Source organism: Giraffa tippelskirchi, chromosome 7 (genome assembly GCF_054371585.1).
Source record: "Giraffa tippelskirchi isolate mGirTip1 chromosome 7, T2T-mGirTip1v1.2.pri, whole genome shotgun sequence".
Lineage (NCBI taxonomy): Eukaryota > Metazoa > Chordata > Mammalia > Artiodactyla > Giraffidae > Giraffa > Giraffa tippelskirchi.
The window spans coordinates 160457764-160484002 of NC_137281.1; the positions used below are offsets into that span (position 1 = coordinate 160457764).

At 50.4% G+C, this 26239-nt stretch overlaps 1 protein-coding gene across 25 annotated transcripts in view; it reads right to left on the reverse strand.

The window, feature by feature from the left end:
- Positions 1 to 26239, reverse strand: part of EFCAB11 (EF-hand calcium binding domain 11) — a 221690-nt gene that overhangs the window by 156907 nt on the left and 38544 nt on the right. Inside the window, exon 6 of one of the 25 annotated variants that reach the window (XM_081510832.1) lies at positions 12129 to 12399. The exons of 23 other annotated variants lie outside the window; for them this stretch is intronic. In XM_081510832.1, the coding sequence (XP_081366958.1) occupies positions 12204 to 12399 (196 nt within the window). In that variant the 3' untranslated portion in view covers positions 12129 to 12203. Of the gene's footprint in view, positions 1 to 12128; positions 12400 to 21704; positions 21979 to 26239 lie in introns of those variants that run through there. One more of the 25 variants, XR_014059735.1, reaches the window with a different exon arrangement.

Here is a 26239-nt window from a genome sequence, read left to right on the forward strand (position 1 = left end):
TGTGCGGACACCGAGGGGAAAGGACGTGGGGGAATGAACTGGGAGGCTGGGATAGATGTACACACTCTATATGCACCGAACATACGATACATAACAGTCAGCTTCTCATCCTTTAGGTCTTATTCCGATGTGAGCCCCCCAAGGGCCTCCCTTACCTCCCTGTCAGTGAGTCCTTCTTTCCTTTATTTGGTTTTGCTTTCCCCATGGCAGCTGAAGGGAACCGGCTTGTTCCCGCAGTTAGTCTGCCTGCTTACAACAAGCCCATGAACTCCTGGAGAGCAGGGACTTTTCTGCTCTCTTCACAGCTCTGGCCCTGGGAGCCAGAAAGGTATCAGGCACACAGTAGGTGCTCAGTAACCCTTTAATGACCGAGTTAATGAAAATATGCCTGCTCATTGTCAAGGGTTTTTCAAAGAATGTAGCAACCGTATTCCCTAGTTTACCAAATTCAAAGTCTTGACTATTGAGTCTACTTAAAAGTGGGGGAGGGTAGCAAACAAGGGAGGACTCAGGGTGAAGCTTAGAAAGGGGGCGGGTCCCGCTGCAACGCGAAGGCTGCCGTGTCACGTGTCACGTGTCGCTAATCACACTGATCCGGTCCATCAGAAGCTGAAAGCAAGTCCTTCGACTGTTTTTACAGTCGGCACTGATTCGGTTGTATTCTGTTACTACAGCTGTCAACACTAGTTCTATCCACACTGCCTTGTGCTTTTCCAGCAGTGATATGAACCATCTCAGTACGCTGCAGGCATTCTTGGAGTCTGAGGATCAGTAAGAGGTGAAAGGCAAGATGAACACAGTATGGAATAAAATGCTTGTACGATGTGATTCCTTCTCTCAGCCAGGAAAAGGAGACACACTTTAGGTGGTCATTCGGAGTAAAAGCCCCAAGAACAATACATCTGTGTTACAAGTGAATCCGGCCGTCTTGTGTGTCAACTAGAATCTGAATAACTGTGTTTGACCGAATACACACTTAAAGCAAAAAGCTATCCCCTAAAAAATAAACTCAAGAATCATTCAAACACAGTTTTACTGGCACAGTTTTGGAATCTATCACGAGGTGTTCCAAGCTGAATTTAAAACTCCTCATTTTCCAAGCTGACATGTTACCACTAATAGGTTTTAAAATGATGAACAGCCACAGAACCATAAAAATAAATTCCATTTTATAAAACTGAAGATCATTTTATCTGAAATGAAGTTTCATTTTTTAAAAACATCATGCATTTGAAAAAAAAGAAAAAAAAGTCATATACTCCTGGAAGCAATGGTCATTTTCCATGAAAGAAAATGCTGTTGGGATACAGCAGTAGCCCAGAAGTGAAACAGATACTGTGAGGGGGAAGCTGATTTGCTCTTTGGCAAATACAGGGCTTGTTTCCATACAGTGGGTAGGAGAGAAGGCAAGAGGAGACTCCAGGATTATGTTCAGGAAATTAGGAGAGACGAGGCGGAACCATGGTATCAGAGGCAGGCCGAGCATCACGAGTCACCATCTGCTTTTCAGACCCTCCCCATGGACGCGACCCTCCCCATGGACGCGACCCTCCCCATGGACGCGACCCTCCCCATGGACGCGACCCTCCCTATGGACGCGACCCTCCCTATGGACGTGACCCTCTATGGACGCGACCCTCCCTATGGACGCGACCCTCCCTATGGACGTGACCCTCTATGGACGTGACCCTCCCTATGGACGTGACCCTCCCTATGGACGTGACCCTCTATGGACGCGACCCTCCCCACGGACGCGAACCTCCCCACGGACGCGAACCTCCCCACGGACGCGACCCTCCCCACGGACGCGACCCTCCCTATGGACGCGACCCTCCCTATGGACGTGACCCTCCTTATGGACGTGACCCTCTCATGGACGTGACCCTCTATGGACGTGACCCTCCCTATGGACGCGACCCTCCCTATGGACGTGACCCTCTATGGACGCGACCCTCCCTATGGACGCGACCCTCCCTATGGACGTGACCCTCTATGGACGCGACCCTCCCTATGGATGCGACCCTCCCTATGGACGTGACCCTCTATGGACGTGACCCTCCCTATGGACGTGACCCTCCCTATGGACGTGACCCTCTATGGACGCGACCCTCCCCACGGACGCGAACCTCCCCACGGACGCGACCCTCCCCACGGACGCGACCCTCCCCACGGACGCGACCCTCCGCACGGACGCGACCCTCCCTATGGACGTGACCCTCCCTATGGACGTGACCCTCTCATGGACGTGACCCTCCCTATGGACGCGACCCTCCCTATGGACGTGACCCTCTCATGGACGTGACCCTCCCTATGGACGTGACCCTCTCATGGACGTGACCCTCCCTATGGACGTGACCCTCTCATGGACGTGACCCTCCCTATGGACGTGACCCTCTCATGGACGTGACCCTCCCTATGGACGCGACCCTCTCTATGGACGCGTAGAACTGTAAGATGCAGCAAGACGGGGGTTAGAGAAGCGCCTGACGTGCAAAGCGCATAACTGACGAGCGCCTGCTGTGCAGCACCGGGAACTGTACTCGGGGCCCCGCGGTGACCTGCACGGAAGGGAGTCCAGAGAAGAGGGCTCTGTGTACACGCAGGCCGGAGTCACCTCGCTGTAGAGCAGAGACCAACAGCATGACAAAGCAACTACACCCAAATGAGAAAACAAATAATAAAATATGTTAAAAAGCAGCATCTCAAACCACACCTACTATTTGTACACAGTAGGACAAAAACTCGGAGCTGATGGTTGGACGGCACTACTGACTCAATGGACACGAGCGTGAGTAAGCTCTGGGAGATAGTGAAGGACAGGGAGGCCTGGCGTGCTGCCGTCCACGGAGTTGCAAAGAGTCGGACAGAACCTAGCGACTGAACAGCAACAGGACAAAAACTCAGGGGCTAATGGGGCAACAGGTGTGGTTCCCAATGGAACCCTTTGTGGGGTGGGAGAGTTTTCAAGGTCACATGCAAGTTTGATGATTTGCTACTTTTTGCTTTGTTCTTTGGTCAAAGTCAGAAGGTCAGCTCAAATTCAAAGAGACAGAAATAAACTTCTCGATGGCCACAGAGCCAAGGTGCTTTGCAAAGGCCAGGGCCAACAGTGGAGGGGGAGAGGAGTGGCTGTGGCCACCTATGCAAACTGCTGACCACTGAGATCTGTCAATGCACGTGGTCAGTCTCCAGGGAGGTGGGTTTCTGAGTAACGGGGTTTCGGTGGATCTGGGAGCGATCTGCTGACTCCCTGAGTTTGATGTGGGAGACTGGCCATCATGACTGCAGAAATTACCGTCCTCCCGCGTGCACACAGGACATGGAGACTTGCACGACACACAGACGGCTGTGTGGGGTGGGGGCTCTGGCCTCTACCCTGAAGCACCAGTGAGAGACAGATCACACGCAGGGAGAGCAACACGAGGCAGAGAGCATGAGCGGCAGGCAGCCGAGAGGCCTGCAAGCGTGGGGAAGAGCACCCAGTCACCGAGGAGTGGACGGACCCGGACACGCGGCAGAGGCGGGGACCCAATCTCACCCCAGGGAGGAGCCAGGCTCGCAGAGCAGGGAGGGGACACCCAGAAAGGAGCGGCCTGCAAGCGCGGGGAAGAGGACGCAGTCACCGACGAGTGGACAGACCCGGACACACGGCAGAGGTGGGGACCCGATCTCACCCCAGGGAGGAGCCAGGCTCGCAAGCAGCGGGGGGACACCCAGAAAGGAGCGGCCTGCAAGCGCGGGGAAGAGCACCCAGTCACCGAGGAGTGGGCGGACCCGGACACGCGGCAGAGGCGGGGACCCGATCTCACCCCAGGGAGGAGCCAGGCTCGCAGAGCAGGGAGGGGACACCCAGAAAGGAGCGGCCCCGCACCCCTGGGAGAACAGCATGAGGGGCTCAGGCAACGAGTTCATCGTAAAGGAGGTGAGAGCAGGAGAGCAGGGGCAGAGGGCAGCCCGCCGACCTGAAGACGGAGTCCGCGCCTGGCCTCCCAGTGCTGGACGGGAGAGCAAAGAGGAGCCTGCGCACTGCTCGCAGGAAGGCAAACCGGGCAGCCCCTCCGGAGAACGCGTGGAGGGTCCTCACAGAGCTAAAACCACCACTGACGGGTGCACATCTGGAGAAAATGAAGACAACAATCTGAAAAGCTCACATACCCTGATGTTCACAGCAGCACTACTTATAACAGCCAAGACATGGAAGCAAACTGCCTGTCAGCACACGAATGGACAAAGAAGATGTGGTGTGTACACACACACACACGCACGCACGATGGAGTGTTGCTCAGTCACACACACACAAAGAATGAAACGCGGGTGGACCTAGAGAACGTTATGCTAGTGAAACAGTCGGAGAGAGACAAACACACACGGCAGGGTGTCAGCTACACGCGGGATCTGAAAAAGAACACGAATGACGCATGTGTGAGACACGGACACACTCACAGATCCAGAGAACTCGTGGTTACCACAGGGAAGGCGGGCAAGGAGAGGGCTGTGTTAGAGGCGTGGGAGTGAAAGATACAAACGACCACGTATAAAGCAGGTAGGCAACAAGGAGACATTGCATAGCACAGGGAATCAGGGAATTTATCTTGTAGTAACTTATAATGGAGTATACTCGGCAGAAATACAGAATCACTATGCTGTATACCTGAAGCTTATATGATAGTGCAAATCAACTACACTTCAATAAAAAAAGAAAAAAACAGGCCTTCAGCCGCTCCACTTTAGATGTGAGTCCTAGACCCCTGGGTAGGACTGGGTGGGGTGATGGGAAGCGGGCTGACAGCAGGCAGACACTGAACAAGCAAAGGGGCTTGGTGACCGCCCGGATTTAGAACAAGGACAGAAAAGGGAAAATCAATGGCTGCGAGAATGAATCTGAAGAAACTGTGGTGTTACTGACAGAAATAGTAAGAAAGCTGACCTGAGGACAAGGATAAAGACTTTCGATTTAAACATGATGAACTGAAGGTGACAATAAACAGCCTGAAACATTTTCAACTACGTGTTACCTGTGTGACTCTGAGAACTCTCTAAGCTTAGTTTTCTCATGTGCAAACCAGGAGTAGTAATACTGCGTGACTCACTAAGTTATTGTGAGGATTGAGTGAAATAGCGGCATCGCCAGCTCTCACGAGAGCACTGGAAAAGTAACATATTTTGGCCATTGTTATTATTCATCTTACATCTGACAAACTTCCCAATAAATCTTTTTTGTTACATGAACTTATGACTATCCAGTACACCTCTCATTTGTTTTTTGTTTTTTCCAATACAACTGAGACAAGCCAAAACACTTCTAATTACAGTCCTTGTAAATTTTCCAGAGCATTTGAGTCTGGGCAGTTTACAACCTGGAGAGGTCTTCAAATCTATGACAAATTCATCACTACAAACCATTAAACCTAGTATGTCAGCTGATCCATCTGGATTAGATGTGAACATTTTGATGGCTATGGGTTTTCCCTAAGAAGCAGCAGGTTGACAAGGGGCTTCTTTATACTCAGAAAACTGAAAGAAAAGTATTGTACATGGTCTAATAATAATTTGCAACATACTAAAGATCCTGTTGAGGTGAAAGTTTTTGTCTTTGCTTTGTTTGTTTGGGGTATAAGAAAATAAGATGGAAGAGAGTAAGATTCTGTAGTAATAATGTAGCCATGAAGGATACATTAGCAGTGGGGAAACTGAGAGAAGGTAAATTCCAAGTAAATCTGAGAAGTTAACATTGTAGTTATTAGTAATGCTGGAGAGTGAAACACAAACATTTATCCTGTACACAGTAAGAGCTTAATAAACATTTGTTAAATATTGCCGGAAGAAACTGATGATGGAATTGAAGATGACTGATGAAACTGATGACCAGATTATCTGTTTGTCCTTTTGTTCACTGTGGCGATGACCTCGCTGTGCTATTCATCATCACTGTCTTTAAAGAATAATTAAGCAAAAGGTATGGAAACAGAGAACCGAGATATTTAAAGCTAGGAAAGGAACTGAGGTCCCGGGAGGTTAACAGACTTGCCTAAGTCAATTCCCTGCAATGTGAGACCTGAGCCTCAACAGCGAACCAACAGCGCCGTGCACATCCGTCACCCGGTGATGGAGGAGAAAGAGTTACGGAGAAGCTCAAGCCAGTCAGCTTCGTGATTTGTTTGAAGGTCTAACGAAAGGGTGAGATGAGTAGATGGATTCTGAGAAACGTGCCCTTCAATTATTTAAGCCATAAATGTTTCTCATTATGATGCTTAAACAATTCATGACAGTCTAAAATACAGAATTTTTTTTTTTTTTTGCTATTAATGCAGCCACATTTTATAGTATTGCAGTATGAGGTTTTTATATTTTTTATCAAAAGATTTTATGACTAAATTGTCAGAAATCAGGGAATTTCATATAAAGAGTGTACCACTTAGCTTGTTTAGGTTCATGAAAAGAGTTACAGCCATAGATTATAGAGCTCTGTTTTTGACTGCAAAAATTTATGTGCTGTCTAGGTTTTTATTCTATTGAAATTGAACCGCAAAAGGCCCTTAAATAAAATGATTCCTTCGAAATCCATAAATTGTAGTGGATCTAACTGATGAAGAGGTTCACAAGCCCTTTCAAGGGTGCAGCTGGGGAGAGGTCTGGAAGGGACGGGGGGAGAGTCTCTCCTGCACGACGGGCACGCTTCCCGGCGTTTCCAGGCTGGAGCCAGACTGTCTGGGTCAAGTTCGCATTCTATCAACTATTGCGATCTGACCCCAGTGACTTGGCCATGCTGCGCCTCGGTCTCCTCATCTGTAAAATGGGGGTGGTAGCAGTAGCCGTGTCACAGGCTGGGGAGGATCGCAGCTGACGCAGGCACAGCACTGAGGGCAGCGAGCACCGTGTGCTGGCTCTAGGGTCACCCCGGGTCTGCGCGGCGTCCGCGCCAGCCCCACCACCCACCTCTGCCCTCGCTCTTGTCTCTGGGGTGCGCTTCCTTCTGGGAAGTCTTCAAACCCCAACTCAGCTGCTAAATGCCTGGATGACCCTGGCTGGAATTAAAGCCTCTCCTCTCCCTGTTCTTCTACAGCAGGCATCATTTTCTACTTCATCTTACGCTCACTCTCTAAACATGGTCCCCGTCTGATTTGCTCCTGTAGCCCGGAAGGGACCCTCCTCAGTGCCTCGCACGGGGCACCCAGCAAGTATTGACATTTGTGGAGTGAACTAATATATCGGCAGAGCTGTCTTCTCCTGTCTTATCAAGTGATACCTGTTATTATCTCTTCTATTAAAACGGAAAGGCAGGTCCCAAGAGGCCCAACTATTAACACGAGGCCAACACCGTAACTGTCTTTTGGAATAAAGCATAATTTATGAGATGCAAAGCTAATTTAATTTCATGAAAACTCAGAGAATTTCTGGAACAAAATCAACGCAGAATAAAACCTCAGGTTTGGAACGTAGCCAGGATGGTCACCACCCGGACTGGGCAGGGCCTAGCGTTATCACTGTCATCTCTGATTACCCGCTGTGCAGAGGCGCAGCCCTTGGAAGATGAGTACCCATTTGTCTGTGGCGTATTATCCCTAAGTCAAAGTTCCTTTATGTTCTCCTGCTTCTTTCTCTCAGACAGTCTAGAATTAATCAACAGTGAGCGCCTACGACGGGACAAGAAGCCTGTTGTACATGCAGCTGCTCATTCGACCCTTCAAACAACTCTGCGATGTCGGTTCTCCTAACAACTGTAAGGAAACAGGCACAGAGACACTAGACAACTTACCCAAAGTTTCCTGTCTAGTTCAACTCACCTGACTTCAGTCCATCTCCCCACATTTACTGTCCTGCACGGGAGCGGAAGGGGATCGGTGTGGAGTACGTGGATTACTCAACTACCTGTGGGACAAAGGGCTACTTCGGGGGCACATCCCGTCTGGTCTGGTTGGGCTGGGCAGGAAGGTGCAATAATGCAAACTGCGATGAATTTAAGCGGTCAAAGGAACCCCGTGAACTCAGGCTAGAGCCCCAAACTCCAGGAAATCCAAGTTGGTAGGCAAAATAGTGGACTCTCTGAGCAATGGTGGTATGGAGGCGCCCAGCGTGACACGGTTACCTTAGAGCAAGAATTCGCCAGGAGCTGCAGTCCTGGCTATCAAGACAGGAAGCTAGAAAAGGGAAGCTGGAGTTCGGGACAAGCCTCGGTGCTAATCGGGAAAATACGAGAAGCTGGGTATGCGGAGCTGGACACACACTATGGGCTTCAGGAGGTGCATTTGGATGGGGGTCGCCAGGACCAATCTCAACAGAGGTTACTGTTGCCGCACTGTAGTCCCTTCTTCATCATGCAATGGAAGACAGCGGCAAACCACACAGCTGATTCTGTGGCTTCTCTACTTAAAACATTTCAATGCCTTCCCAGTATCCTCAGGGTCAACTTCAACTCCTCAGCACCTCACACGGCCCTTCGTGACCTGGTCCTGGTTGTGTCTCTGGTCTCATCACTCTCCATTTATTCTTCCGGCCCCACCCAGCCAGGCAAACAAGGACAGCTGACGATTCCGGTTATTCAGAGGACCAACCTCTCCTACTCAGCTCAGTGGATAACGCTCAGCTCAGAACACACTCCATCCCTGCCTGGCTATATTTCCATCTTTCAGGTCTCCCATCGGCCATCACTTCCTCTGAAGCCAGCCCTGCTTTCCCTTCCCCGGCCTGCATCCAGCAGCCTTCCTGGATACTCCCACAGTGCTCTGCAGTCATCCTTTGGGATTAACCGTCTTGGATTCTAACCACCCACCTCCCCAACTAGACGCTAAAGTCCTAGAAGGCAGGGTGGTGTCAGTCTTCCCTGCTTTTATATGTTCCCAGCGTCTGCAAGGCAGACGAACATTTGTTTCCAAGCCAAGGAGGGATAGAAAGCTGAGGATGGAAGAGGGCCTGGCAGACCCACCTCCTCTAGTGATCAAGGCGCGAAGAGAGGACGAGGGTGCACAGTGCTCAGGAAGCAGGGGGTGAGGACCGCGCGGTCAACAGGGGCCTCAGGAGGATTTGGAAACGTTACCAAATGTCTAGAGAGGGTCTCTGTCTCAGTCGCTGACTTGAAAGCTATACTCCGCGGGCCCAATGCAGTCGCAGAGCACAGGGTCTCCTGAGTGCCCTCGTCACTTCGGGTTTTGAGAGCTTCTCGTGGAAGACATGAGAGCCCGCCTCTAGAGTTTTTATCACAGGAGGAAAAGAAGGAAGGGCCGTGAGGGGAGAAAGACACAGGATTCCGAAAAGCCAAACTGCCGGTTCTCTGGAGCTGACAAGAGCCTGCCGATAAACATCCAGGGAAAACAGAGAGGTAAATAGAGAACTGGGGACTCTGTGCTGTAATATTTGCCTGTGACAAAGGGGAAACCACAAAGGCCATTGTGTTTAAATCATTAACAAAAGTGCACCTAGTTCACATGCTATGATCAGGCTCGGCGGGGGAAAAAAAGACAAATTAATCTAAGGCTGTTCATTTTGTGATAGCTTAAAGCAAACAACTTGGAGCAATACTATGAAGCCAGCTAGTAAAATAAATAGAAATGAAGTCCAAGGAATTTAAACATGAAAATTTGGGGAGGGGAAAAAGAATGGCACAAAGCAAAACAGGCGAAATACAAGGCAAACCAAACAAAAGCTAAATCAAATAAATAGGCATTGCCGTGTGCCCTGGAGGACTGCCAACGGGAGTGAATTTCAACAAAGAATGCTTCTGCTACCAGTTTGGAAAACTTCAATTCCAGAAAGACGGGAGGAAGGCGGAGCCACATCTGAGTGACACGGGAGCGTGGGGTGGAGAGGCAGCAGGTCAGTCATTATTCTGGGCTCTGCGGACGAACGCTAGACGCTTCCCCTTGTTCGTTCCACCGCTCAGTCGTGTCCAACTCTTTGCAACTCCGTGGCCTCCAGCACACCAGGCTCCCCTGTCCTCCACTCTCTCCTGGAGTTTACTCAAATTCATGTCCATCGAGTCGGTGATGCCATCCAACCATCTCATCCTCTGTTGTCCCCTTCTTCTCCTGCCCTCAAACTTTCCCAGCATCAGGGTCTTTTCCAATGAGTCAGCTCTTCACATCAGGTGGCCAAAGTATTGGAGCTTCAGCTTCAGCATCAGTTCTTCCAAGGGACATTCAGGGTTGATTTCCATGAGGATTGACTCGTTTGATCTCCTTGCAGAACCCTCCCCTAGCAAGATGCAAAAAGGCAGCCCACTCTGTCCCCATGCCTCCCATGTACCCTACATACAGCCAGGTATGAGAAACAAGCCCACGTCACAGACGAGAAATTGGCAACACCTACGGCAGCCTTCTCTTCTCCACTTGCTGATAAAAGGGCCATCGTAAATACCTCTAGGCCACTGTGCTAGGATCCAAAGCGTGACGAGAAACCCAGTCCCTGGAGCCCAAGTCAAACAAAGCGCTGGCAATTATTTGTGAACGTGGATACTGGGGACAGAGCCCTAGGCTTGGTGCCGGATGGCTCCCTGCAAAAGTCATAGTCCTGACAGCGGTATGGTAATCCTCTCAGTGATAACCATCACCACCACTGCAGTCACTCCGCCTGAGTGTGTATCCCCTGGCAGGCACAGAACTAGGTCCTCTGCATGAATCATCCCCAACAAGTCATTATTATCTTAATTCTGTAGCTGCTCACTCTACAGATAAGAGAGCCAAGGCAAGTTAAGATACTTTTCAGAGACCTCACAGCCAACCAGGAATGGAGCAGGGATTTAGATCCAGACAGTTATTCCAGGACAAGCTCTTTTAACCAACTGACTTGCCAGAAACACAATGAAACGAGGTGGATAATCAGCAAACACCTATTAACAGTGGGGAGATGTGTACTATGAACTCTGCTAGGTTAAGCTGGGGTAAAATAGTTCAAAAACAACAAGAACAACAACAGCAAAGTGAGGGGGCATTCCTGGTGGTGCGGTAGCTAAGAATCCCCCTGCCAGTGCAGGGGACACAGGTTCGATCCCTGGTCCGGGAGGCTTCCACGTGCCACGGAGCAATGAAGCCGGTGTACCACAACTACTGCAGTCAGCAGCCTCTCGAGTCTGCGTTCCACAAGAGAAGCCACCACAGTGAGGAGTCCTCGACCACAACTAGAGAGCAGCCCCCTGCTCACCGCGGACAGAGAAAGCCTGCACGCAGCAACAAAGACCCAGCACAACCAAAAATAAATAATCAATAAATAATTTTTTAAAATGAGGAGGAGTAAGGCTGAAGCTGAAGCTCCAATACTTTGGCCACCTGATGCGGAGCAGACTCACTGGAAAGACACTGATCCCTGGAAAGACAGAAGGCAGGAGGAGAAGGGGACGACAGAGGACGAGATGGTTACATGGCATCACCGACTGGATGGACATGAATTTGAGCAAACTTAGGGAGAGAGTGGAAGCGAGAGGAACCCAGTGTGCTGCAGTCTATTGGGTCGCAGAGAGCTGGCCACGACCTAGTGACTGAGCACGCATGCACTCTTCAATGTCCACTGCATCTCTCCAGCAAATACGCAGGCTGCTCACACCCCTAAGGAAACTAACAAAACAAACCAAGCGGAGAGTTGATAATGTGTAGCTCAGTGGTTTTGGGGGGTTGGCATTACCCAAATGCAGACTTAGCTCCAAACACCGGGAGACCTGGGAATCTGAAGTTCCTTAAGATTTCCTTAGCATGGCAATGCCTTCTCCTTAAATTTCTGTATTGCTGTCTTTATTGAGATTTCTGTACATTAATATGTGCTTTTTTTTTTCCCCCAGTATGACCTATTTTTCCAATGGGACTGACAGGGGAAAAAAATCACAAATGCATATTTAAGGAAGCAAGAATATTTAAATTCTCCCAAATTTTGTCATACATTTTTTGTGCTTTCTATTTGAGATGAAAGATAAAACACCTGTGTGCATGATTAATTGTCATGATGAAAGAATACTAGGCAGTTGCTTAAGAGACGAGAACAACAAAGGAATAAACTACTGCAGGCATCACCAGAGCTGGAATGACACTGCGCTGTGTACTCGATTTCCATGGCAACCAGCGATGGGAAGAGGAATGTTTCATAGTCACTCCGCTCCGCGGTACACGTCTATAAATCAAACTTACATAAAGAGCACAAGATTTCTGCTGTGGGCTGAACACAGAGCCGGTTTATTTTCCTGTTACTGTATAATTATGGAAAAGAAGCACAAAACAATGAGGTCATTCTGAGTGGAGAACAAACCCAGAAACTACTAATACACCTGCAGAATGCCGTTCATCTCGCAGGAAACAAGAGGCAGGCAAGGCGGTCGGTGGACGGAGACCCTGCCCGTCTCGGTCGCAGGCTTCCAGGCACCGACCCGCTGCGGCTGGGGGCTGCGAGCGACGTGCCTGGCCTGGGCTCCCGACCCCCGCTCTGTTCAAAGACAGACACAGGGGCAACTTAATTAACTGCCTGCCATGCCCTACACGTTTTCACTCGGATGGACTGGGCAGAAACGGCACTCCATGTTTAGTACGAAAGTTTACTGAGGCTGAACAGGCATACACTTGCTTTTATTTACACCCAAAATGGCTCGTCTTGCAGACGTGGGGATAGAAAAATAATGCTTTGGCATTGAATTGGGAGCCAGGAGACCCGAGTCTTGACCCAGGTCTATGTAACCTTGGGTAAGCATGAAGTTCGTGCAGCCTCCATTTTCTTAGCAATGGGGTAAATGATTTTTAAAGTCTCTGCCAACATCTGCTTCCATGATTCTGTAGCTGAAAAACTTAGAGATCTGACTCAATCAGATCTAACCAGAGATATTAGTTGTGCTATTCCTAAAATATATATATATATACACACACACCTTACACCAGCAGTCCCCAACCTTTCTGGCACCAGGGGCCGGCTTCACGGAAGACAGTTCTTCTTCCACGGACCAGGGAAGGTGGAGGGATGCTCTCAGGATGAGTCAAGCATACTACATTTATTGTGCGCTTTTGTTTCCGTTATTAATACGTCAGCTCCACCTCAGATCATCAGGCATTAGGTCCCGGGGACTGGAGACCCCTGCTTTACACAGTTTCACTTTTAAATTCCATACTGGCTAAAACACCTAAGCAATATTGTCTCATGATTACCGTCACATTGAAGCTTCCTTCTGACTTCCGTCAATCTTTCAAACACAGAACATGCTCTAGAAAACTTAATGGTATCATCAGAGTTTTAAATGCATAAGAAAATTGTTACAGATGATCCTAGAACTGATTTTCTTAATATTATAAACAACACTGAAATTTTAATAATCTTCCTGTCACCTAGATAAGGGCTGCCTATCAATACCTGCCAAACAGGAAGTGTCCTGCCCCTTGAAGTCTGCAGCTCTCAGAGACAGGGTGAGGCTTTCCTGGACTTCATCTCTGAAGAGTCATGTGCAGTACAATTTGTGGAACAAATAAATGGATGGATGAGCAGACTCCTAGTAACACCTTTGCTGCACCTTTCAGAAATCTTTCCCCAGTCTTACATGTTTAGGCAGATTCAGACCAACACATAGACAGACAGGCACATATTTAAAAACCAGATATAACTATACGAGTCTCTCTTTTGTGGGTCTGTGAGCCTATAAAATCCTGGTGACACTCTATAAACTGGCAAATAGCTTTGCTTTCGTGGAGCACGAGGCAGTATCCGACACGGAGAAGACGTCGTGTCCTGAGGCTCTGGTTAAAGTTCAGGGGTATCATGGGGGCTCAGAAATAACCAAGTCACAGTCTCTGCCTCAAAGGAGGAAAGTGTAGGGAAAACACCACCCAACAAGCACTTGCTCCCTCCTCTAGCGCTTACACCAGCTCTGAGGAAAAGACTTGATTACCCCATTTTACAAGTTGAGAAAACTGAGCTATTAAGGATTGATATAGGGCTTCCCTGGTGCGTTCAGTGGTAAAGAATTCACCTGCCAATGCAGGAGACCAGGTTCGATCCCTGGTCCAGGAAGATCCCACATGCCCTGGAACAACGAAGCCCACGTGCCACAGCTCCTGAGCCTGCGCCCGGGTGTCGGGACAGGCGCCTCTGAGCCTGCGCCCGGGTGTCGGGACAGGTGCCTCTGAGCCTGTGCCCTGGTGTCGGGACAGGTGCCTCTGGAGCCCGCGGCCCTGGAGCCCACGCTCTGAAACAAGAAGGCCTTGCAGGGAGAAGCCTGAGCCCCGAGACCAGAAAGTGGCTCCCGTTCACGGTGACTAGAGGAAAAGCCTGCACAGCAACTTGGACGCAGCACAGCCACAGTGAACAAACTCACGTGAAAACATAGAATTGATACTGTGAAAAACGTAGGGCCTTCGTTTTCAAAAAACCTGCTGGAGGGTTCTGAATTTCCTGATTTCATGAACTGATAGGCAGCCCTCATCGAGGTAACAGGAAAATGAATTTAACTTTTAATATTCTTTATGTTATAAAAATGAGTTCTAGCAGGTATATCATTTTGATGTTTTCATTAACGTTTCCAAACAATGTACTTCGAAACCAGAATCACTTCTCATTCGTTTTCATAGAATTCTCCCGCCACTCTTCAGCACACACTAGTGATCAGATATGAGATGTAACCCCCCAATCCCTGCCTGCAAGACCTGAGTAGGATCTTACGGTAAGTGGAAGGGAGTTTTGGCCTAACTCATGGATTGTGCAAGAATGAACTGCTGTTGGGTTTGACTGACTATAGATGGGTTGTCGTGTGGTATATCTGAAGGCTACTGAAGGCAACTTACAATGATTAATAAAAATCTTTATTCTTTTAGTATCAAAAAAAATGAGTTCTAGGATTATCTGTTTAAAATGGGGGTTTGCTTGTTTGCTTTTGTTTCTTTTTTTACTTTTTAAAACTCTGATGGTTTCATTAAGTTTTCGATCACGTATTCAATGTTTGGAAGATTGAAACAGGTCAGAAGAAAGCTTCAATGTGCTGATAAGATCCTAAAACGCTCTTCATTAGGTACTTCAGCCAGGACAGTACAGAATTTGCCTGCAAAGCAGGAGACCGAGGTTCGACCCCTGGGTCAGGAAGACCCCTTGGAGGAGGAATCCCCTGGGGGAGGAAATGGCACCCACCTCCAGTATTCCTGCCTGGAGAATCCCTTGGACAGAGGAGCCTGTGGGCTACAGTCTATCGGGTCGCAGAGTCGGACACGACTGAGCGACTAACACTGAGCTGGGGCAGAAGTTAAAGTGTGACCGTGTGAGGCGCACACAGTGTGACCATGTGAGGCGTATAGAGTGTGACCGTGTGAGGCACACAGTGTGACCAGGTGAGGCGTATAGAGTGTGACCGTGTGAGGCACACACAGTGTGACCGGGTGAGGCATATAGAGTGTGACCATGTGAGGCGCACACAGTGTGACCGGGTGAGGCATATAGAGTGTGACCATGTGAGGCGCACACAGTGTGACCGTGTGAGGCGTATAGAGTGTGACCGTGTGAGGCGCACACAGTGTGACCAGGTGAGGCGTATAGAGTGTGACCGTGTGAGGCGCACACAGTGTGACCAGGTGAGGCGTATAGAGTGTGACCGTGTGAGGCGCACACAGTGTGACCAGGTGAGGCGTATAAAGCGTGACCGTGTGAGGCACAGTGTGACCAGGTGAGGCGTATAGAGCGTGGCCGTGTGAGGCGCACACAGTGTGACCAGGTGAGGCGTATAGAGCGTGACCGTGTGAGGCACAGTGTGACCAGGTGAGGCGTATAGAGCGTGACCGTGTGAGGCGCACACAGTGTGACCATGTGAGGCGTATAGAGCGTGGCCGTGTGAGGCGCACACAGTGTGACCAGGTGAGGCGTATAGAGCGTGGCCGTGTGAGGCGCACACAGTGTGACCAGGTGAGGCGTATAGAGCGTGGCCGTGTGAGGCGCACACAGTGTGACCAGGTGAGGCGTATAGAGTGTGACCGTGTGAGGCGCACAGAGTGTGACCGGGTGAGGCATATAGAGTGTGACCGTGTGAGGCGCACACAGTGTGACCAGGTGAGGCGTATAGAGCGTGGCCGTGTGAGGTGCACACAGTGTGACCAGGTGAGGCGTATAGAGCGTGGCCGTGTGAGGCGCACACAGTGTGACCAGGTGAGGCGTATAGAGTGTGACCATGTGAGGCGCACACAGTGTGACCGGGTGAGGCGTACAGAGTGTGACCGTGTGAGGCACACAGTGTGACCATGTGAGGTGTATAGAGTGTGACCGTGTGAGGCACACAGTGTGACCAGGTGAGGTGTATAGAGTGTGACCGTGTGAGGCGTATAGAGTGTGACCGTGTGAGGCGCACACAGTGTGACCAGGTGAGGCGTATAGAGTGTGACCGTGTGAGGCGTATAGAGTGTGACCGTGTGAGGCACAAACAGTGTGACCAGGTGAGGCGTATAGAGTGTGACCGTGTGAGGCACAAACAGTGTGACCAGGTGAGGTGTATAGAGTGTGACCGTGTGAGGCGTATAGAGTGTGACCGTGTGAGGCACACACAGTGTGACCGGGTGAGGTGCACAGAGTGTGACTGTGTGAGGCGTATAGAGTGTGACCGTGTGAGGCACACACAGTGTGACCGGGTGAGGCGTATAGAGTGTGACCGTGTGAGGCGCACAGAGTGTGACTGTGTGAGGCGTATAGAGTGTGACCGTGTGAGGCACACACAGTGTGACCGGGTGAGGCGTATAGAGTGTGACCGTGTGAGGCACACACAGTGTGACCGGGTGAGGCGTATAGAGTGTGACCGTGTGAGGCACACACAGTGTGACCGGGTGAGGCGTATAGAGTGTGACCGTGTGAGGCGCACACAGTGTGACCATGTGAGGCGTATGGAGTGTGACCGTGTGAGGCGCACACAGTGTGACCAGGTGAGGTGTATAGAGTGTGACCGTGTGAGGCACACACAGTGTGACCAGGTGAGGCGTACAGAGTGTGACCAGGTGAGGCGCACATAGTGTGACCAGGTGAGGCGTATAGAGCGTGGCCATGTGAGGCGCACACAGTGTGACCAGGTGAGGCGTATAGAGTGTGACCGGGTGAGGCGCATACAGTGACCGTGTGAGGCGCACACAGTGTGACCATGTGAGGCGTATGGAGTGTGACCGTGTGAGGCGCACACAGTGTGACCAGGTGAGGTGTATAGAGTGTGACCGTGTGAGGCACACACAGTGTGACCAGGTGAGGCGTACAGAGTGTGACCAGGTGAGGCGCACATAGTGTGACCAGGTGAGGCGTATAGAGCGTGGCCATGTGAGGCGCACACAGTGTGACCAGGTGAGGCGTATAGAGTGTGACCGGGTGAGGCGCATACAGTGACCGTGTGAGGCGCACACAGTGTGACCATGTGAGGCGTATGGAGTGTGACCGTGTGAGGCGCACACAGTGTGACCAGGTGAGGTGTATAGAGTGTGACCGTGTGAGGCACACACAGTGTGACCAGGTGAGGCGTACAGAGTGTGACCAGGTGAGGCGCACATAGTGTGACCAGGTGAGGCGTATAGAGCGTGGCCATGTGAGGCGCACACAGTGTGACCAGGTGAGGCGTATAGAGTGTGACCGGGTGAGGCGCATACAGTGACCGTGTGAGGTGCACACAGTGTGACCCGGTGAGGTGTATAGAGTGTGACCGTGTGAGGCGCATACAGTGACCGTGTGAGGCGCACAGAGTGTGACCATGTGAGGCATATGGAGTGTGACCGTGTGAGGCGCACACAGTGTGACCGGGTGAGGCGTATAGTGTGTGACCGTGTGAGGCGCACACAGTGTGACCATGTGAGGCGTATGGAGTGTGACCGTGTGAGGCGCACACAGTGTGACCAGGTGAGGTGTATAGAGTGTGACCATGTGAGGCGTATGGAGTGTGACCGTGTGAGGCACACACAGTGTGACCGGGTGAGGCATATAGAGTGTGACCGTGTGAGGCGCACACAGTGTGACCATGTGAGGCGTATGGAGTGTGACCGTGTGAGGCACACACAGTGTGACCAGGTGAGGTGTATAGAGTGTGACCATGTGAGGCGTATGGAGTGTGACCATGTGAGGCACACACAGTGTGACCAGGTGAGGTGTATAGAGTGTGACCGTGTGAGGCGCATACAGTGACCGTGTGAGGCGCACAGAGTGTGACCGGGTGAGGCATATAGAGTGTGACCGTGTGAGGCGCACACAGTGTGACCAGGTGAGGCGTATAGAGTGTGACCGTGTGAGGCGCACAGAGTGTGACCAGGTGAGGCGTATAGAGCGTGGCCATGTGAGGCGCACACAGTGTGACCAGGTGAGGCGTATAGAGCGTGGCCGTGTGAGGCGCACACAGTGTGACCAGGTGAGGCGTATAGAGCGTGGCCGTGTGAGGCGCACACAGTGTGACCGGGTGAGGCATATAGAGTGTGACCGTGTGAGGCGCACAGAGTGTGACCAGGTGAGGCGTATAGAGTGTGACCGTGTGAGGTGCACACAGTGTGACCAGGTGAGGCGTATAGAGTGTGACCGTGTGAGGCGCACAGAGTGTGACCAGGTGAGGCGTATAGAGTGTGACCGTGTGAGGCGCACAGAGTGTGACCATGTGAGGCGTATAGAGTGTGACCAGGTGAGGCGTATAGAGTGTGACCGTGTGAGGCGCACAGAGTGTGACCGGGTGAGGCGTATAGAGTGTGACGTGTGAGGCGCACAGAGTGTGACCGGGTGAGGCGTATAGAGTGTGACCGTGTGAGGCGCACACAGTGTGACCGGGTGAGGCGTATAGAGTGTGACCGTGTGAGGCGCACAGAGTGTGACCGGGTGAGGCGCACACAGTGTGACCAGGTGAGGCGTATAGAGTGTGACCGTGTGAGGCGCCAGAGTGTGACCATGTGAGGCGTATAGAGTGTGACCGTGTGAGGCGCACACAGTGTGACCATGTGAGGCGTATAGAGTGTGACCATGTGAGGCGCACACAGTGTGACCGTGTGAGGCGCACAGAGTGTGACCAGGTGAGGCGTATAGAGTGTGACCGTGTGAGGCGCACAGAGTGTGACCAGGTGAGGCGTATAGAGTGTGACCGTGTGAGGCGCACAGAGTGTGACCAGGTGAGGCGTATAGAGTGTGACCGTGTGAGGCGTATAGAGTGTGACCAGGTGAGGCGTATAGAGTGTGACCGTGTGAGGCGCACAGAGTGTGACCGGGTGAGGCGTATAGAGTGTGACGTGTGAGGCGCACACAGTGTGACCGGGTGAGGCGTATAGAGTGTGACCGTGTGAGGCGCACAGAGTGTGACCGGGTGAGGCGTATAGAGTGTGACCGTGTGAGGCGCACACAGTGTGACCGTGTGAGGCGCACAGAGTGTGACCGTGTGAGGCGCACACAGTGTGACCAGGTGAGGCGTATAGAGTGTGACCGTGTGAGGCGCCAGAGTGTGACCATGTGAGGCGTATAGAGTGTGACCGTGTGAGGCGCACACAGTGTGACCATGTGAGGCGTATAGAGTGTGACCATGTGAGGCGCACACAGTGTGACCATGTGAGGTGTATAGAGTGTGACCGGGTGAGGCGCATACAGTGACCGTGTGAGGCGCACAGAGTGTGGCCGCGTGAGGCGCACACAGTGTGGCCGCGTGAGGCGCACACAGTGTGGCCGCGTGAGGCGCACACAGTGTGGCCGTGTGAGGCGCACAGAGTGTGGCTGTGTGAGGCACATACAGTGTGACCGTGTGAGGCGCACACAGTGTGGCCGCGTGAGGCGCACATATTTTAAGAAGAGCACATGTCAGGGGACTCACAGGGGCTCCAGGGATCAGGACGCGGCGCTTTCTCTGCTGGGACCCAGTTCAACCCCTGGTCGGGAACTAAGGTCCCAAAGCACGAACAGCACAGGAAGGTCTCTGCTTAGACCCGACTGACAGAGCCACGCCCTGAGCTCCCGACCCCAAGGCCTCCGCGCTCCACTGAGGGCCCCTCAGGACACACTCGAGCAGCAGACTGTCCTTCTACTGAATTCTCGGGTGCTAAAAAAACACAGAGTCAAAAACAAACACAGACCCTAAAAAACACATTAAGAGCATTTTTTTGTTAAGTCGTAATAATACAAAACAATGTTTCCTAAATCTCCTGGGCGAGCACATGTTATCATCCCCCCTTCCAGTCCACAGCCAGCAGGCTAAGGGTCATTCCCGGGACGCAGCCAGGGTTACGCAGCCATGCTGTTTCCAGCAAGCGAATCCTATGACATCTTGACGTAAGTTCACTACAAATGTATTCTGCTGCCCATTGAAGATATTTAGTTTGGTGTGTAAGCTTAGAGGATCTAGTAATTTGGGCACACATTTTTGGCACGAATTTTTCAAAAACTAACAGAATGACGTTTATTACAAAAGCCTCCAAGTTAACCTCCTCGCCTTCCAATTAGTTTCTTACCAGAGTTTTTAGCACCACCAACTGGTTAAAGAGATCAACTACAAATGTGCTTGGTTCTCAAGCTACTCGGTTCATGAAAAGAGGGATCATATATACATATTTCACATTTAATTTGTGGTAATTTATTTCAGCTGCTAAATAAAATAAAAAATGCCTTTCCTTGTCAGTCAAATAAAAAATAATCCACTTTGGCTTTGTCACTTAAGAAGAAGGTGTATTTTACTTAGTAAGTCATTAGAGAAAACTAAATCTACCCACTAAAGCTAATTTGATTTATTCTACCGTAAGCTCACACTCAAACAGCAATGACTAAAACTACAACGAAAATTAGGAACTAAGACAGCAAACTAAATGGTACTAAATAGTATGTGGGCCTACCGTGTCTACACAGGACATTAATTTAATTGGAAATAAAAACGATTGAGGAGGTAACGTAGGTAGTTTCACATTTTCTAACATTTGGGCTTCTTCTACCAAGATTCCTGACTCCGAGATGAACGCTGCCGGGCGACGTGTGGGCATCCACTGTGATTTACCTCTTCCTCCTGCTGAATGAACCGCATCAAGCAACAGACGGTGCACAGGGAGCACCACTGAGACCCAGGGCTTCCAATCTGACCGCTGTGCGATGCGGCAGTTTGTGAAAGTAAGCATTACTGAAGAGCTAAGTCCAGTTATTGTTTTACCCCAGGACACCAATTTGTGGATACAAGTTGTCTATGAAAAGTACATCCAGCCACTTGTTGCCATGACAGATCTGTAACCAGCAGAATGAATGGCACCACACTGTAACAAATCTGGTCGCCAAAAGTTACTTTTCTACTAGACTATGTAGGAGAGAGAAGGAAAGTTCCATCCAATTTATCAAACACCTTTTGAGAGAGCTTAAAACTAGTGCAATAATTTTATGATGATAGCAGTTTAAACCTCTGAACAAACATGTAGCTGGGTTTGTACTTTTTAAAGCCTCCGACTCTAAGTCTGCAGTGGAAAGCCCAGTAAAAAAGCTAATTTGCAACAGGCTCACATAAAATTGAGGACCAGCAGCTGCCCTACCTGACTCAACACATACTTTTAACATGCAAACTTTGATCCTCATTCTACTCCTTTGCTCATTTATTTACTCACTCACTCACTCATATATCTATTGAATATTCTCTCTCAAGCAAACACAGCGAAATTTCTGTGAAAAGGGCAACAGGAACAGCACCCTTCCTTCGTCCCCTCTTCTCCCTGGATGAGAGCCTTGATGCGCTGTCCCCGGGGCAGAGAAGACTTCCATCTGAAACCATGAATGGGGTACCAGGAATCTTAACAAGAAGATGACTTAGCTTAAGAAAAGCATTTTGAAACTTTTTATTGTTGCTTCTAAATACGTTCTTTGGCAGACGCAGAGAACGGACACGTGGACGCAACAGGGTGAGAGGAGGGGGGGACCAACAGGGAGGTTAGGATTGGCACGTGCACAGCACCACGTGTAAAACAGGTGTGCAGAGCGTCGGGAGCTCAACTCAGCGCCCTGTGGTGATCGAGAGCGGTGGGGTGGGGGTGGAAGGCAGGCTCCGGGGGGACATGTGTGCGCCTGCAGCTTCTGCCCCTTGTGGTACAGCAGCCACTAAGACAGCATTGTAAAGCAGTTACACTCCGATATCAAATGTTTTAAAAGGGGATAAGGAACGAAGAGTAAAACATCATTTGAATAAATTATAATAATCACTCATAGGTATAAAAAATAAACATGTTCTTTAACATGATCCTTAAATGATAAATGCAAGTATATTTAGACATTCTAACTGTAAATGCTTTCTACTATTATTAGACAGCAGTATTCTGAAAAAAGAAAAAACAACAACACACAATTTTGAGCTGTAACAAAAACATTAACAAGTACCAGCAACATGACTGCCCTCAAATTAAAAAAAAATTGATTACATGTCAATTTACTATCACTTTTCTTTTTTAAGCAAAAGACAAAATAATTGAGAAGTCAGTCCAGTTTGGCTTGAGATTAGCAATAAAGGAGCTCAGCTTTATCTGTAGAATGGATAGGCATAAAGCTGGTGCAAGGCGTCACTGCACCGATTCAGTAAGGCAACACTGGCAGGTGTTTCATGAACGGGAATCGCTGTCACGGGCACGAAAGATGGGGGTGGGCGGGGCGGGCATTGAGGGAAGCGTCCCCGGGAGGAGCGACGGACGCCCCGGGAAGCTGACAAGAACCAAACCCCAGAAATAGGGCAGAAGGGCGACCTGGAGGGACTTGGGTTGGGGGAGTAGAATTCTTGGCGATTCTAATCTAGTAGATTCAGAGAGACTGAATGTATCTGCAGTCAGGGATGGGCGTTATCAACAGGAGAGGGGGTGACTGACGCAGAAAGGTCTTAGAAGGAGAGGAGAGGATGACACAGAAACAAACCAGAGGCTAGAAAGAGTTCTAGAAAAAACAAAAAAAAACTAGAAATAGAGTTGAAGGAAAATAAAATACTGTGGAGGTGAACAGGGAGGCAAAAAGGAAACCAGGCCGAGGTCGTGACTCCGTCCATGACGCAGGAGGCTGGGACAGGCTTGGTACAGACTCGGCAGAGAGCAGGTCGCTCTCGGGGCGTGTGCTGTGCTAACGAACAGGCTCACGGTGTCGCACCGAGCACTCTGAGTCTCATCCGAAGAGTGACAACGGGCAGAGGGGGTGGTGGGGGCACATGTGCCAGCTCTCTGCCATCCCTAAACAGGGAGCTGAAGGCAGACGAGCCCGAGTTCTCCTGGGCAGCAACCAGGGCATGACGGGGCTTGAGTGACAGGCGCCCTCGATTCCAGCACAAAAAGGAAAAGCATCCTGGATTCATGCAGGAGCGGGGCAGGAGAGCTGGGCACAGGCGATGGGTCTGGATGGTCAAGCAGGCACAGCAGCCTCTGCCCGGCCAGGGAGCACCGCTCCATGCTGGGCAGGCCGTCGGAGGAACCACGGCAGGCAGCTGAGGTCAAAGCGAAAGGCTCCAGGGAGCTGGACACAAGGTTCTGAGGTCACTCGGACATGATGCTTGCTGGGAGAAGGGGAAGGAGGGTACTGAGTGTGGCGTGCGTGTCTGGCGGAGGAGGTCAGTGCATCACAGACAGGACAGAGGGTGAGCTCGCTCCAGGTCTCAGACAGGTGAGGAGCAACTCCAGGGACCAGCGTGCACTCAAGAGCTTGCGGGACAGGACCAGGCCGGGTCAGAACCAGGGGGGCGGGGGAGCTCAGACCAGCACCTGGGTCCCAAGTGAACACAAGGAGGGGAAGTGGTGCCAGCACCCTTGGGGCATAGTTGCAGCTAAAGCGAACAGAGGTAGGGGCGTGGAGGATACAGCAGAGGAGGAAGAAGGAAGACGGGGGTCAGCAGCCACGTTCACCACCAGGAGCCAGCCAGAGAGGACCTACAGAGCCTCTTGACGAAGGTCAAATAGGAGAGTGAAAACACCGGCTTAAAACTCAACGTTCAAAAACCGAAGATCCATCCGGTCCCATCACTTCATGGCAAATAGATGGGAAACAATGGAAGCAGTGACAGACTTTAATTTCTTGGGCTCCAAAATCACTGCAGACAGTGACCATAGCCATGAAAGACATTAAAAGACATTTTCTCCTTGGATGAAAAGCTATGACAAACCTAGACATGTAATAAAAAGCAGAGACATCACTTTGCTGAAGTCACATAGTCAAAGCCATGGTTTCTCCAGCTGTCATGTATGGATGTGAGAGCTGGACCATAAAGAAGACTGAGTGCCAAAGAATTGATGCTTCTCCAGCTGTGGTGTTGGAGGAGACTCTGAGAGTCCCCTGGACTGCAAGGAGATTCAACCAGTCCATCCTAAAGGAAATCAGTCCTGAATAGTCATTGGAAGGACTGATGCTGAAGCTCCAATACTCTGGCCACCTGATGTGAAGAGCTGACTCATTGGAAAAGACTCTGATGCGGGGAAAGATTGAAGGCAGGAGGAGAAGGGGACAACAGAGGATGAGATGGTTGGATGGCATCACCAACTCGATGGATATGAGTTTGAGTAAACTCCGAGAGTTAGTGATGGACAGGGAGGCCTGGCGTGCTGCAGTCCATGGGGTCGCAAAGAGTTGGACACAACTGAGCGACTGAACAACAACAAAGCTGGTCCTGGGACTGTGCCGTTCTTAGTCCAGTGGGGAGGAGGAGAAGGGGAGTGATAGGCAGGAAGGATCGGCCAGTCATGGCTAACGTTATTAGCATTTTTCCTGCCTCTCCTGGCGTCAGCTCAGGAACACGCAGGGTGAGGAAAAGCATCGGAACTAAGAGGTACCCTGGGAAGCCTGTAGTGCCTTGAATTCCTACTTTACCCAGATCTTCTCCAGCAGCAGTTTGCCACCAAGCAGGGAAGATGAGCAGACAATATGGACAAATTGGAAACAGTAAAAGATGATGCTAAACGCACAGCAACTGCTCAAAAGTGTCTTGCAAGTGAATCAAAGTGTAATCCTGCCTTATAAAGAGACAATCAGGAATGCAGTTTAGCACTCCCACCCCAGCTAAGATGAGAAAAATTCTGTCGTCAATTTTAAATATTTTTAGCTTTTCCACTTGATTTGGCAAACTCTTTTGCTATTGTGGTGTAATTCCAAAGGCAGCATGCAAAACACATGGGTTTCCATCAAAGCAAGCTTATCTGGAACGCCAGCTACCATTTCACAGGATAAAATGCTGCATCCGCTTCCTTTTTTACATTTTTGTAAACAGTTGTTTTCGTTTACGTACAGATGGGCTTCTCTGGTGGCTCAGTCGGTAAAGAATCTGCCTGCAATTCAAGAGACTGCCTTCAATGCAGGAGACCTGCGTTCGATCCCTGGGTCAGGAAGATGCCCTGGAGAAGGCAATGGCAACCCACTCCAGTAGTCTTGCCTGAAATCCCATGGACAGAGGAGCCTGGTGGGCTATAGTCCATATGGTTGCAAAAGAGTCAGACATGACTTGGCGACTAAACCACCACCACCAATCAAAGAAAATCTCAAACGTTACAATCCCAACCAAACCAATTCATGTGCACAGGGGAAAAGCTATATAATTGCGCAACTGGCTTATAAAGAACACTTCTGGGCAGAGCGAACATGCCTCGCTTTCTCTGGTTCTGGACAGGCATCATGGGGACGCAAAGGCAGGCCTGGTTCCTGCGCTCAGAAGGTTTATGCTGTTAGAAGTGAGAAGGGAATATAACAGTGATTGAGAGCACAGGCAAATCTTGGTTCCATTACTCACTAGCCAGCAGCATTGAGCTCTCTAAGCTTTATTTTTCTAATATATTTTTACTTATTTGGCTCCGCTGGGTCTTAGGTGTAGCATGGGAACTCTCAGCTGTGGCATGTGGGATCCAGAGCCCTGACCAGGGATTGAACCGGAGCTCCCAGCACTGTGAGGGCACAGTCTTAGCCTCTGGACTGCCAGGGAAGTCCCATCTCCAAGCTTTCAAATGCGGATGGATAGAGCCTAACCCAGGAGGTGCCTCAGAGGAGTCCCTCAGTGCAGGGGCTGGTACATAGAAAATACTCAACAAATGGTAGCTGCCAGTGTGACTGTGGTTACTATTACTAGATGCACTACTGTGGCAAATGTGACAGGAGCTCTAAGGAAAAAAAAGAAATGCTGCGGGCTGGAGTGATCAGGGCAGGCTCCACAGAAGAGAGAGTTCAGCTAAGTCTGCAGGAATGGATGCTGTTCAGACACGGGGCGGGGAGGGGAAGATGGAGAGGCCGGAGGAGGAGAGGAGAGGGCAGCAGACGAGATGAGCCTGGATCGGGGTACCGCCAGCAAAGCAGAAGCGTGGGGCGGAGTCTTTGATTTGGTCACGCTGGGTCTGGGAGTTGGGGAGGGGAAGGA